Raw genomic sequence first — 15,519 nt, forward strand, 5'->3', positions numbered from 1 at the left:
CACTGGCAGTTTTTTATTTCAATTAAATCTGGTAGCATTATGGCCACTGTTTCCAATAACAGAGGTATCTTTTCGCTAATCATCCTCATCTGAAATGGTGAGTGAATCAGTAATATATCTCTGTATTTTCTCATACAGATACAGCTGTTTGCTGTTCCTATAGATCCCCTGTTTATTTGTGTGTTTCATATCTTTTTTTCTCATTTATGCTTAGGTATGGTTTGTTTTAACCATAGCTTATTGAATAAATCACAATGATTTCACTTTACATAACATGCATATCCATCCATCATAATTTATGAACAATACTAGAGTCTTTGTATGGGTATGTATGTTTTGGAGGTAATGATTAGCTTCCAAGAAATGTTGTACAGCTTGGTTTCTTTTGATGGGTTCTTCATTGTACCTGAGTTTACACCTGAGACCGCATTTATAGTTTGCAGTCTTTGCTATGCATTTTGTTTCTTTTAACTGTTCAGAGAACTGTTTATTGCTGTAACATCAGAAGATGCCCAATAAACAATAAATTGTAATAGGCGGAGGATCTGGTGTTGTGCACATATTGCACAGGTTCAGGGAAAAGAAGCAAAGCTAGGAAGAACGTGTATTGGAATAGTCAAGGGAGTTATGTCAGATGACCCACTTATCAGAAAGCTCTTTGAATAAAGCCCTGAAGACTGAGATGAGTTTCCTGTTTTGCAAAAATCCTTGATGGTCCATTGATGTTTTACACTTTGAAAGGAAGATAGAAAGAGGTTTCTTAATAGCTTTAATGTAAATAATCCATATTAAGTGGATTGAGGGACAACTGGACCTGTTATCTTAAGAAGTTATAAATGCTCTTGCTAAATGACCAGAAGGTCCATCCAGTGAATGCTAGCAACTGGGGAGCACTCAGTGCCTTACCAGAAAGTGGCTGACAATTCACCCAAGGACCACAGTCTATCTTCTGCAATAGCTGTAAGGTAGAACATGGGAAATGTTCAGTAGCATCCATCTTTTTCCTTCAACAAAGCTATTCCAAGACATGTGAATGCAGAGGAAAGGTTATGCAATAAAACACAACACAGGTCAAAAACTAGCACCAGGCAAATCTACAAAAGTACTATACTGCCTATTCTGACTTTGTAATCTGAACCAGGAATATTTTCCTTCACATTGGACTTTGCTCATTTGTACACTCTTTCCTACCCCTCACCCTTTCTTCTACCACCAACCCCTCTGTCTCTTTCTGTCATATGTAGAAGACATTTCACTGTGAATTTAATATAACTGGAGAGACAACCAGTTGTGCCTTCCCACTCCTTTCTCCCTCCTCCACACACAGGCATACCTACTCCAGTTCTGCCAGTCACAGGGCAATCTTTACCTTTCAACACCTTTGCTGTGAATTGTTCACCTCTGCTTGTCTGGATGCTGAAGTTTCTCAGGGCAATCCTTTCTGCATAGCACTGTGGAATTAGCTTGGTCTCCTCCCAGTGTGTCTTTCCCTTTACTCCCAAGGCTATAGCATTCCTGAGCAGATACACTTTGGTTAGCATTAAGAGATAATGAATGTATTTATCTCTCTGCTGAGGTACTGTGTCCAGGCAAAGGGTGATCTGGAACACTACCAAAAGAATAATTGGATACAACTAAATTCCATTGTCCTTTGTTTAGTGTTCAATGCTCCATGGCATCACAAAATGGTTTTGTTTCTAAACCATGTTATATCATCCCATCCAAAAAGCTTTCACTGGGATACCATGCAGGCAATCAGTGAAGGTGTTCCCTAACTGCACTTTATCTTTTCCATGTCTTCTTCAATCATGGATTAAAAAGTCAGATGGGTATAATATCCAAGCCACCAGTGATAAAGTGAATGTTTGGAGTGTGAGAGAACAAGTCTAAGAATGAAGAGATCTTTGAAAATGACAAGGTTGAGATATAGCACAGTTATGGGGGAAAAATCCAGTAACCAAGAAAACAAGGCATATGGTCTACAAAGAGCAGTTCTTGTTCTGGAGTTTTTTGTGGGCCATAATGCTATGGCTCATTTTCCTTTTTCACTATGTGCAATTTTCCTGGAATGGCATAAGGAAGGAATATTTTGCTTCTCAAGCACTGAGTTAAAACAAAAGCTAATGCAATGAAGTCTGGGAATGAGGAAGAATGCTAGAGAAACAGCTAGTACATGGTTCCTAAATTCTCCATGTGACAATGTCTGAAACTTCACAGTTAACATGTAAGAAAAAAGTTGTTTGATAAAAGATTCAGAGAATGTCAATCCATATCCTCACACCAATTTATTTTCATTATCTGTGTGTATCTACCTATACTAGGGAGTGTCAAATGTACAAGATTTAATTTATAAAAATGCCTAAGGTCTCATGAGATCACCAAGGCTCATGACATTTTGATGTTTTCACATGAGATCTTGCAAAATTTCAGGCAAGGACACGCCTAATTTCAGGAGTCTTGCATTAATGGAATCCAGTGATTTGTGATTTTGATCCTTTTTTAATTGGGGTAGGGCACCCTCAACGTTCCACAAGACTGCTCAATGGCAACTAATAGTATTCCTGGAGGAACAGGTGGGTCCTTAGGCTTGGTCTCTACTTCTTTTGTGAGACTGCTGCACATTGTCTCTCATGTACAGATTAAAAGGAAAAAAGGCATTCCAAAGCATGGTATGATTGCCCATGTAGCAACATGCGCAGCACCACTGTTTCAATATTTGGCCTTGACTTGTAGCATCCTTGGCAAAAAAAAAAAAAAAAGGTCAGCACTGAACTAGGCAATGTTGTGAGAAATTCTTTGAGCAAAGTTTTATTTTCCATACCAAAGCTGCCATTTGCAGGGAAGACAAAGAAAGGTCAGTAAACATGCTTGTCAATGCTTCATGCCTTTGATATCTACCTCTGCACCTCCACCTTCCCAAGTATGCAGCAATTTTATCTATGTTTTCTTCTTTGAAATGGGTCTTTTACTGCATTTGTTGTATGGCATTAGGACCATATAAGAAATGTACTGAGATTTAACTCTCTTATCAGCCTCACTCTGAGTGAGAGAAGAGGAACAGACAAATTGGTTAACATTTCCTTCCCTATCATGCCATGCTGGGGAAATTGTTGCCTCCAAGTGTTACATTGCAAGACTTTTAACCCAGCTGCCTTTATTCTCACATATATATGGGGCAGAAAGTATATGAGAATATGCATTCTACTGATATGTATCTGAAGGTACATCCCCGTTCCTATTTTGCCCCAGCTGATTGGCTCCAAGTGCAGATCATCAGATTACTTGCCTCAGCAACAACTGCTCCATTTCTGTAAAGAGGTACAATTTAATTTTGCAGAAAATAAGGGATGCATTTCATGGGAGATGAAAACATTCACAAAACACATCCCTCATTATAGGTTCTGCAGTAAAACTAGACTGCTTATCATCTCCCACCAGCAATACCACCGGCAACAAGAACTATAGCATTTTGGACTGGGTTTCATAAAAGTTCTGGTCATTAAAACAGACTTGCCTCATGGAATTTAGAATGTATTGGCACTGGGAAAGAGACCAAGCAAAATGTTTTAGTTCCATGACAGCATGGATAAAGTGCTATTGCAGCCCCTAGATGTGATTGTTTCTAGCCTTGAGATAGTTACAATGTGTGTTTCAGAAGGACACGAGGAAGCAGCTTCTTAAATATATATGCTGAGAGTTCAGTCCGTTCCCCACGAATAAGGTTAAAAAGCAATAGTAATCTTTAGGCATGCATCCTACAGACATGGTGTTAGCCCTATACGTAGAGACAAAGGCAGTATGTAGTTTAAGCAGAAGGATGTAAATAGCTATGTCTGTTGTATTGGACATGGCCAGTACAAAGAGAGTCCAAGTTCAGGACATAAAAGCAGAGGTGGGGTATCTGTGGCCACTAAGATACTGATGAACGTAAACCCCCAGCGTCCCTCACCATTGGCCATAGTAGCTTGGGCTGATTGTAGTTATATTTCAGCAACATCTGGAGAACTATAGGTTGCCTACTCCAGCTGAAAAGTGAATGAAAACAATTGGGGTAGCCCTGAAGCAAGCCACTGGTTGGGATTTATGGAAGTTGAAAACAAACACGCTTGGAGAGCATCAAGCTGGAAATGGCCAAACTAGCCTCTCTTTTTTGGTCACCAATAACTTTTCTCAGCAGTTATGTGTGCGTATTGAGCAATGAGCAAGTTTTTCAACAGGGAGCTGACTGTTCCTGGGGTGAGTCACCCAGCCAGTGAAACAAAAGGGGGCAGACCAGTCACAGGAAATGTAAATGATCTCAGCTAAGAAGGCATTCAAAGCAGGTGGGCAGTGTCAGCCAACATGTAGCTAATTTGGCCATTGGTGAAGCAAAAAAGCACTGACTGAGCATGGATTAAAAATAAGGATGCCATCCCTGCATAATGTGTCCCAGTGCATAAGGCAGTTGAACCAAATGGAGAGTTTGCATTGTGTCTACACATGTCTTTCTAGTCAGTTCTCCAATTCATAAATATTCCACATTTGGAAAAATGTCTGGCTCCATCAATGTTTGAATGAAAATGTTCAAAGCAAAAGTTGAACTTGAGCTTTGAAATGAGTGTGTGCATATGTGCATGGGTATGTGTATGTATGAGTCTGTGTTCATTCAAAATGGTAATGCTTCATATAGGTTGGCCTCCCTTGATGATGTTTATTTTGGTGAACATGGGCTGCCAACCGATAAGTACTAATTAGCTTTGCATGTTGATCATCTGCTGCCAGTTATTAAAAATGGTCGATTTTGGTCAGTTAATAAGATGACGTGACTGTCTTCCCTGGCAAGAGGACAATGCAACTCTCTTCCATCTGTTATAGCACTAGGAAGTCCCACATCCTTCACACCAAAAAGTGTCATCCAATCTCCAAATGTCCTGTTTTGGGAGTGGCTGATGCCTGCCTCCTCAGGCAATCCCGCATGAGGCTGGACTGAGGTCTTCCTCTGTCTTTGTCTTCCTTTTCGTTTGCTGGATAAGTTCATGGGAACATTGGCCTCCTTGCCCTGGATACCATCTTTGCCATGGAGAAGCTTACAGGAAGTGAACCTTTGCATTTTACTTGTTTGAAAATGTATTTGCTGCCCACAAAAGATTTCCCAGGGCGGCTTACAAAATAGTTTAACATCGCTGTCTAGCAATGTAATTTTAAGATAGCAACTAAAAATATAAACCAGGGAGGACCAATGATAAGTTTGTCTTGTTTAGAATAACTTTTCCTGGCTACCAGTTCCTTGTCTGGAAATTGGATGATTATAAGCATCAAGAGCTTAATTTAAACATACAAATTAGATAAAGAATGCTCCTCCCTTCAACCTCTGTGATAGGACCTCCCTCTCCTAAGCCCTTGCCAGGCTGGGGAATTCTGGGAGTGGAAGTCCACAAGTCTTAAAGTTGCCAAGGTTGAGAAACACTGCTCTAGAGCACTAAACTCCTCCTCCTTACTCAGCAGCTGGCAATTGTTTTTCCTCAACTGTTTCTCTTTCAACACCTCCCTTTTCTGTTCTTCTCTAGCCCTCTCTTTCTTCCTTGTTTTCATCCACCCCATGCATATACTGTTCCCATCTCTTCAGACCATATTTTTCCAATCTGGGCACCCTCTGGGTGAGTGCACTCCACCTCTCAGAGTTTTTAGTAATAGCTATTGTGGTCTGAGAATGCTGGGAATTGAAGTCCACACTGGGCAGATATGATTCAGTCTACTTAAATAATTCAAGATTGTGCTGACTTGTCCTTTTGGGGTGATATAAACATTTGGACCAGCACCTGTGAGTGTTAGCCTGGCTCTTTTTCACATATTAATAAAATGTGAAACACTTTGCTAGGCGGCAAAACATTTCACAATCACCTGATTCTATTTACTTAATCAGAGCAGATCTCTGTTTCGATTTGGAAATCTGCTTTACTGGGATAATATGACTGAAGCTTCACTAAATCCAAGTTCTGTATAGCTCTATTAAATATAACTTCAAGCTAACTAGCAAATAGAGTCAAACATATACCAAAGATGTTCAAAGCATTTTTAAAAGAGATTGTTGTTTTTGCTTTGGAAAACTATCAAATAATACGCTGTGAAAAGAGGAACTGATAGATAACATGTATTGTTCATCTTTCTTTACTTGGTATGTTCTAGGACATACTTTTTCTCAGATAGGATGATTCCTGTAAAACCCATGAATGTATCCATGGATGTGAATGGGGGGACAAAATGTCATGCACATTTCCATCCCACTTATCCGTAGACATAAAAAAGCAGAAATTCAGGGGAATGGGAAGGGTAGAAATCTTTCTCCTGATAGCATGAGTTTGTTTTTTTTTAAATGGGAAGGGAAATATATATGGTAGGGCATTCAGCAGTTTGAACCCAATTTTTCCTTGACATCACATTTTCTAAATGTATTGATTCCAAGTGTGGAGGAGCATTTAACTATTTCTGCTCCTTCCTATGCCAGACAAGTTCACCATCTTAGGGTGTTGCACTTGAAAAGCCTTTGTTCAACATCTGGATTGTAAGGTGGCAACATTAAAGAACGGCTAAGAGCAAAATGTGACAGAAACAACACATGCCTCAAGAGGACAAACATCTCCAATTGAAGTTTCCATGCTCTCAGCAAAAGTACATGATTTACCGTTAATGGCTCTGTGGTTTTATTACAGCAAAAGTTATGTAGTCTACTTCCAAGAAGTCTCAGAACAAGCCATGATCTGTCAATGGCCAAATGCTGATGGTGCAGAAAAGGGGACACAAGACCGCTGACACACTCTGAGCAAATGGCTATGCTGTAGCTGGCTCCAACATAAAGCTTTGCTTTTAATGAGGCTGGTTTCCATTGGCAGCAAGGGAGGGAAGAAATGCTTTTTACTTTAAAAAAAAAAAATCCCTTCCAGCAAACTCTGGATGCCAATTTTTAAAAATCATTTGGTCAAAGAAAAATTAGGAGCCGGGCTACAAAATAGAAATGTCTTTCAGCTTACTATGGAGCACATGATCCTACTTGAGAAGTGCCCACAGAGATGTATAGAGGTACCTAAGGGTGAACAGATTTGGGGCATTATCTATGAGACAATATTCCCTACTACTCTCTCCATTCAAGCAGTTATATGGGAGAAAGAGATACACTAACAATTTGCACAGACTTGCATCATTTTAAGAGTGAGCCTGCTAGGCGTGGGAAGTGCACTCATTGCATTTTTCACACATGTCTTCTCCCCTAGTTTACATTCATATAAATTTTGTTTGTTCCTGGTTTCCTATGGCGATTAGTCTGGATCTAATGGGAAAACCTCATTAAACTGTCGGTTAACCACATTGTTTTGTATTTAGTTGTAACAAAAGCCTTTATCATTTGCATTAACTTTATTATTAATTATACATAAATTGTAAATGTATATTATTATTATTAGACATTAGGAGGATGCTAAAATTGGTTTCCGATTTCTTATTTTTGCAAAAGTTCAAAATAAAGCTCAGCTAGTGTATGTGCTGCAGGTGTTTGTATCCTCCCCTTAAAACAAAGCATAGGACACCCTGTATTGCAGTCAGAATTACTGCTGATCTTGAAGGAGATAATATGATACAGGTCTATATCTTGTTCTCTTTTGAACCTTTACGCAAATAAGGAACTGGGCATCTGCTTTGCCATCTCACCCTCAGGCCAGCCTCTAACTGGAGAGCAACATTCTAACAAAGAAACATGGCCCTTTGGAAAGGAGTCTTTTTAATCTACCTGGACGTACATATATTCAGAAGGGATGGAAATCTGCCACTGGTTCTAAAAACATAGACTGGAACAAGGCGTCCCTTGTTTCCTATGATGCCGTATGAGAGAAGCAGCCGCCTGGCAGTCAACTTCTCGTGAACGGCCTGTGCTGAGTTCTCTGTGCATCAACACTATGCTGATGAAGGCAGCCATCTTGGGAATGTTACTTTCAGAGCTCCAACAGCCACCTGCGGTTTGAATCCATCCAAGAGACATAGCGAGTGAATATACATGGGGCATATTATTCAGTGATGCAATGTGCTGTCTGTGCCAGGCAGCCTCTTTCACAAGGGCATGACATGCTTCAAAATGCATTGAGCAGACAAAGTAGACAAATAAGAATTGTAGCTGATTATTTATTGAACTGGCCCATCAAACGATGAGTCAGTAGGTCTGATGCGTACAGCTCCGCACATGAATTCCCTTAAGTTTGTGCAAACTGTCCAAGTTTCTGTTCCTTGAAGACAGCTGACAATGGTTACAACGGTTATAGAAAAGTGATCTACAGGGAAAACTGTTGCCAAATTATTATACTATTATACTGTGCTATAATTAGTATTTCACTTTTCCTACAAGAAGCCCAAAGCTGGAGAGAGGAGCAGCACACATGGCCCACAGAAGTAGAACTCCTAGAGTCTCTCTTCACTGACCAGGCTGGATGGGTTGCTGGGCTTAGAATTAAGCAAGATTCAAGGGCCCAAAGTCAGTTGGTCTCTCCCTAGGCAGAGAACTTAATTCATCCCATTCCTGTATCTTCACGGAAGTAGCTCAGCCATGATAGGGAGAGTCAAATTAGTCCATGGATTTCATAACCGAGAAAAGGAGTCTCCCTCACCTTAGTCTGGCAATCTAAGCCTCTATCCTTGAGGTGTAGTTAATTCGTTTGAAGGCAAAACCTGAAAGGTCCAGCTTCCCAGCATTAACAAAAAGAGATCTGCCTAGCAGTAAAATCACTAAGAGGGCATCTCAGCTGTCAAATGTCTGATCAAGATGTACTCTATACTGACTAGATACCACGCTAGTATGAAAGGAAAACTGTATACACATCTTTCTAACACTGCAGACACTGTTTGCATATTTTCCTTTCATATATTTATGATGAAGTTATCATGCAATGATCTTCCTTCCTTCCTTCCTTCCTTCCTTCCTTCCTTCCTTCCTTCCTTCCTTCCTTCCTTCCTTCCTTCCTTCCTTCCTTCCTTCCTTCCTTCCATGTTTAGACAGTTTTTGCAATTCATCAACAGACATAGAGAACTGCTAAGGGGTCATATGTGTATGCTTGGTGGAATGGTACTTGAATTATATCCTTATCCTTCATCCTGGATGAAGAGGAGATTACCAAGAGAAGAGAAGAAGATAAGAGGATAGTTTCATAAGTGTACAGAAGGTCATTGTAAGATTTGGTTTTTTTCATTTCTGCAGTCATGATCATATATATGTTTCAAACAAAGTGTTCCACTTTCAGATTGGTTTACTAATTTATTTGGTAGTTTTCTTTAACTGTAGCCAGAGTCCCTAACCTTTTGGGACTGATGGACCCAGCTGAAATGTTGAAACCCTATTATTGTGAGTGTTCTCACAAAATGGTTGCCATGGTGGGCATCAATTTATCAGAATGCTTTCTGTTGAGCCTTACTCCTGTAGAACACCCCATACTGTCCCAGGTTACTTTGGTCATTTTTCTATGGAATGTGGGGCCAGTTCCAAACAAATATTACTTTGCAAAGCATCATTTTCATTTTCTAAAAAAAAGTTAAGACTGCCAGTTTGGTGTAGTGGTGAAGGCACCAGGCAAGAAACTGGGAGACTGTGAGTTTTAGTCCCCCCTTGGGCATGAAGCCAGCTGGGTGACCTTGGGCCAGTCCCTCTGTCTCACACATTGTTAGAGAATGTTGCACAATATACTACAAGTATGCTCACAAGCTGTTACCTACACAGAAATGATACAAATGGCTAAGATACTTGGAAGCATTCAGAGGATTAAATCCACTGCTTTCCTCACATGAGGTCTAGGAGGAAGTGGGGAGAACATATCTTTCTTAGATCAAAAGTACTTGTCCATCCTGTAGTCCATGTGCAGCAGCATCGCTTCATATCTTATTTCAAGACTGCATACAGACATACTTTATGGTAACGCAGAGGTGGGCCCACTAGGTGTTGCTGAAATACAACTCTTATCTTCTCCAGCCAACATGATCAAAGATGAAGGATGTTGAAAGCTATAGTTCAGCAACTTTATAGGACTGTAGGTCCCTCAGCCCGGCAATAACCTAAGCACTACAGAAACCTAGGAAAGTACACTTTTGCAGATTTTATTAATCCAATACCTAAAGATAAAGTATACAACAGAATAAAAATGCAATGAAGCCATAAAAGCTCCAGATGATGTACAATAACAAGTCTGGGAAGCACCTGCTTTCCAGAGGAACATACATCCTCCCTACCTGCCTTCTGCTGAGTAAAGATCATCTTCAGAAGCATAGCAAAGCTTTCTAATCACTTTCAGAAATTGTCTATTAACCATCTTAAAGGTATTAGAGACCTTTGGAATGACAAGTTTGAAAAGTCTTCTTTGGGTGGGTTTATCTTCAACTCTGAACAAAAGAAAAATTAATTATAAGCTTAAAAACTTAAAGATTTTAAAATAAACAGCAAAAAGCTAAATAAGATTTTGATCTAAGAAAGTTATAAACAGATTAAAGGTCCAGATAAATCTGAATATTGACTTTTACTATAAGATTTTGGAATTAACTATAAAAATAAACAACTTCTTGTGGGAAACATACTTATTTTGGCTATTCTGGCTATTGCAAGTCATAACAAAAGATAAGTGATGATTTTAGAAACTGGACATTAGAGGCACTAAAGATTTTAAATCGAAGAAAAAAAATGCAAGTCTGTTCTTGATGTCAGTTAATACTGGGACTTACGAAATGACACAAAACATTATAACATCAGACACATTAAAGGAGATTTTTGAAGAACGGAGCCAGAAATTAGTAACTACAATATCAACACTGTCAATAGAGTTGTCTGATTCTATGGATAGACTATTGTCTAAAAGATGTAATGAAGGAATGACAGATGTGGAACAAATTTTGTCTGACAAGACAGAGAAAGTAGAAAATATGGAACTACAAAAGGCCAAGAGAAAGATTTGGAAAAGGATGCTTTACTGAATATACAGAAGGAACTGGCTGAAGTTTTAAAAATTAAAAGTGAAATACAAATGGTAAACCAAGAGAATGACCTGGAAAATGTGTTTTTATTTGTTCTACAAAAAAAGCTTGTATTGAAGAGAAATCACATTCTAAAACAATAGCTGATTGAATTAAAGATTAAGACTGTTAGAAGTATAAAGTTTGTTCATTTGATCAAGGTTTATCTATCTATCTATCTATCTATCTATCTATCTATCTATCTATCTATCTATCTATCTATCTATCTTTCCATTGTTCTGGCAACCCTTTATGGGCTTTTTTTTGCTGACAACATGATTGAAAAGTTGATGTTTTATGGATTTGCTTATAGGGATTGGAATGGGATGAAGAGCTATCTGTTTAACCTTAAAAGGGGTGAAGAGTTATTAAATTTGTTTATACCTCTTGTGATGTAGGTTGGAAGTCACTTCTTTGTATGTTTCTTTTTTTTCTTTTTTTTCTTATATTTTTTTCTTTTTCTTTTTTCCTGCACTTTTTACTCTTTCTTTCCATTCTCTTCTCTTTCCCTAAGTTTAGTTTGTATTAGTCCTTACTATTGTAATTAAAATTCTTAATTAAAAAAAAAGAAACATAGCAAACAATTAGGGGTATAACTCTTTGTGAAGGGCATTACTCTGTAGAAGCATCCCTATGCAATAAATATAATAGCCAACTAGAACAAGCAAAGTCCATTAATTGTTTTGGTTCTAACTTCTCAAAAAAACAATGCTCTTCTGATGTGGAATATATGCTGCCTTTTCTTTCCATTATCTATTAAAGTACTAGACAGCTATGATACTTCCATGGAAGCTATTGTATGAGCTTCGCTGCTCATTCCTTTATACTTCTAAGGATTGCTGGGAAGGCTGCTCAAGGGTTGTCTCACTTTATAACTGAGAGTAATGCAACAATCCAACCCTGCTTACTTAGTGAGACCTACTCACTAAGGGACAAATGAGTACAAATCAGTAGTTCTTCATTCTAACCCTATTCATGCAGCTTACTTGGACTTGTTGGATCTCCAAGTCTTCGGAGTCTCCCACTGGAGGTCCTTGAGATTCCTGGGACAAAGAAGAAAATGCATATTGATGGTTAAGCAAGTATTAGATTCAGAGCATCCTCCAGTTGTTTTGGCAAAGGCTATTGGACTAAATGAACTTGGACTTTCCAAATATGCAAAGTTATAAATCAACGGAATGCATCCAACATATCAAAGATCATGTTTGCAATTTCACCAACAAAATCATAAATGACAACGATGACTAAAAATATACATATTGAAGCATAGATTTGTTTTCCTTCTGGCACAGACCAAGAGGTACTAAGATGTCTCAGTATCTCCATTACAAAAACAGTAACTTAGGGAGAAATCACCACAACACAGTAACTCAAAACTTTTGAAAGAGATGGTGCTATTCCAATGATTGCCTATATTTTTTTCACAGAAGGACATCTGAATGAGAGGGAGCTCTAATTTCAACATGGCACATAACTTTTAGGATATAGTCCCATTACTTACATGCATATTAGATAGAAAGATGGGCGTTTGAAAATACTTGCCATGAAATCATTAAGCAAGGTATGTTTTGGTTGGTTTGGGTTGTTGTTCAAATGCTGTTTCATGTCCACAAGTGAGCTGCTGCAGAAGAACAAACGCAGTCTGCCCTTGAATTCTAAAAAAGCCCTGATCTTGACACGCCTGCATCGTGCTCATATAGGGTTTATCATGGGTTATCAGGACAAAAGAGATTGCAGCCATAAGGCAAATTAGCCAAAACCAATGGCAATTTATGCTAGTAACATGACTTGGAAAAAGGGATTCTTGCTGTAAAGATTTACATGAATGCATTCCTTCCTCATGGCTTTCTTCCCATCCTTTAAAAATAGTCCTATTATTAAAACAGTAAATGTAAATCAGTGTTGTCCAAACTTGGCCACTTTAAGATGAGTGGACTTCAACTCCCAGAATTCCCCAGCCAGCCATGCTGGCTGGGGAATTCTGGGAGTTGAAGTCCACTCATCTTAAAGTGGCCAAGTTTGGACAACACTGATGTAAATAATTAGTCTATTGGGAAAGCACTGACCTCAGAGAGAATAACTGAACCGAAAGAACTTGTGCTGGTCTAAACTGCTTGATGTAACTGAAAAGCAACAGCTCAGCAACTGCCTCACTGAAAGGCAGAGCTATTGGATTTGCCCTGAAAAGTTTTAGAGTATTGCTAGAGGTCAGCAAAGACGTAGAGTTTTCTATATCTCTTTGCTTCCATCTAGTGGTCATCCAGGGGACTGCAGAACAGATCTGGTAGCCCTAACTGAAGCAAAATCATTTTTTAATCCTGGTAATAATAATTCATTAACTAGAATGACTAAAGACTAATTCTAGATTACCCTTTGGCTGCATAGGCAACCTTTTAGGTTACATCTATGTTTGGCGGTCAAACAGCAGGTCCAAGATAGCTTCCAATATCAAGCCATTTGGTACCTTCTCCATATCTCTTCAGGTTACTATTTCTATTCCTTTCTTTCATTGTGGCCCTTGCAAAAACTATTCAGGATTCTTTGAAATCCTAGTTTTTATAAGCACACCAGAATCTGTGTAATTAACAAACATTAGGTGTAATTTGGAGAAGCTTGCAGAATTTACTTTTTCCTGGGGCGGAAAGTCCACACGGTTTTGAAAGCACTGAAACATGCTATTAGTTCTATTAGAGAAAGTCATAAGAAACGTAACGATTTGTACCACAGGGAGAAGACAACGTGGGAAACGTGTCTCTGTATGGCAATTCTTTCCCTTTTGTTCTCTGCTGAAATGCAACCATCTGAAAATTAAAATATGACCATCCAAGAACATTCCACAGCATGACTCTCTGCAAAATTACAGTGTTGAGGAGGGTTAGTTGATTTGTGGCTAAACATTATTCCTTGAGACTTTATGACATATGACTGGACAAGCCCCAGCCCACTTTCCAGAAGTCAACCGTCCTGATAACTGACTCCCTTTTACTGGATGCTTTTATTTGGTGTTAGGTATTTAATATATAAATCAAGACACTCTTGAGGCCTCTCCCACTTGTACTTCACCAAGGGCCTGGAAACATTTTTCTTCTGCCATGTTCTTATGCTGTTGCCTTCATCTCTTTATTAGCTTCTGAGTGAGACAACCTTAGCTCTACTAGTGTTAAACCAGTATTTTCCCCTTTATTCTAACACTATCCAAGGACAGACCCCAGGATAGAATCTGCAAGGCTTTGCTACACATTAACCTTGCAGAGAAGTAAAGTGACTCTCAGTGGCTGGGAAGTGAAGCCATAGAGACAGGAGAAAGATCAGCCATGGGGACACCAGTTTCACACCAGTATAATTCATTGCTGGTTCAAGGATGAGTGGAAAGCATTTCAAGAATCAGGAAAGGACCACAGACTGTTCTTCAATCATACTAGTCTATTTGGGGTGATTTTTTTTTTCATAGCTAAATTCCAGCAAGAAATTAAACACTGAAAAGTGGCAGAGAAGTCATGCCCATAAAAATGGGTGATAGAATCAATTCAGTGTCAAATCTTTCTTAGAGGCTTTTATCACTCATGCATCTTACTGAACTCAGCCCTTTGCCTGGCCAAAGAAAGAGCTACTGTACACCAATGCCTAGTTCTGACTCTCCTCACTGGTGTTTGTGTTTTGCAGGATAAGACAAATTGAGCATCACAGGGACAGGGGCAAAATTGGGTTGGCCAGTAACACTGTAACAAACTACTGAAGTAGGGTTCTTAAGACAGAGTTAAGGCAAATGGTGAATAAATGCCTACTATACAGCTACTACAGTAAAACATCCCTTCTGGGGAAAAAAATGTAGCCACTGATCTAAGAATGGCTCCTTCTGGAGGATTATTCTAGAGTGTTTGTAATTATAACCTCCTGCTTCCACCCCATGAGACGGCAACCCATAGTCGGGGACTTCTACTTCCTATTGGGGAATAAAATGGTTCATCTCTCAAGGGCCAATCAAAGTCATATTTAGTTTGTAAACAGTGGTGTTTTTGAGGTAGGGTGAAGCATTCCTACTTGCTCAAAGCAGAGCCCCACATTTCCAAGTCATGGCTCTAGCCCTTCATCCCATTGTCTCAGACTGTTGTGATGGAGGCATCTACAACTCTTAGAAGCACTTTGTGGCAAGGGGGCAAGGCTTTATACTGGGGAAAGGAGAATCAGCAAAATTCTCTCAAGTAAGTTGGAATGTTTTCTATTGCTGCAAAAATGCCATCAGGTACAATTTATCAACTTGACAAGTATCATCAGGTTTCGGTCACCTTGAAAAATGGGGAGAAATCTTTTTCTGCCAGTTTAGTTACATGGTCTAAAAGTCCATCCCTCTCACTGTTTTGTGAATTTTTGTACACTTATATATAATTCTAGGAAACATATATATTAAGTTTTTAAAGTTTTGAAACACCAACACAGCATTTTATGAAGCTGTCTAGCAACAGTGTGGCAATACATCATTAATAAAGATAGGGTTTGGATTGCTACATG

The 15,519-nt window shown here is 39.0% G+C and overlaps 1 protein-coding gene across 1 annotated transcript in view; it reads right to left on the reverse strand.

Annotated features, from left to right (window-relative positions):
* The window catches only part of SEPTIN9 (septin 9), a 233,958-nt gene that overhangs the window by 179,620 nt on the left and 38,819 nt on the right, over window positions 1–15,519 (reverse strand). Inside the window, exon 2 of the mRNA XM_088133419.1 lies at window positions 11,997–12,053. Coding sequence (XP_087989545.1) covers window positions 11,997–12,053 — 57 coding nt within the window. The remainder of the gene's footprint in view (window positions 1–11,996; window positions 12,054–15,519) is intronic.

This window comes from Python bivittatus, unplaced genomic scaffold (genome assembly GCF_059951505.1).
Source record: "Python bivittatus isolate LINGU-HERP-01145 unplaced genomic scaffold, Pbiv_v1 ctg000080_np1212, whole genome shotgun sequence".
Lineage (NCBI taxonomy): Eukaryota > Metazoa > Chordata > Lepidosauria > Squamata > Pythonidae > Python > Python bivittatus.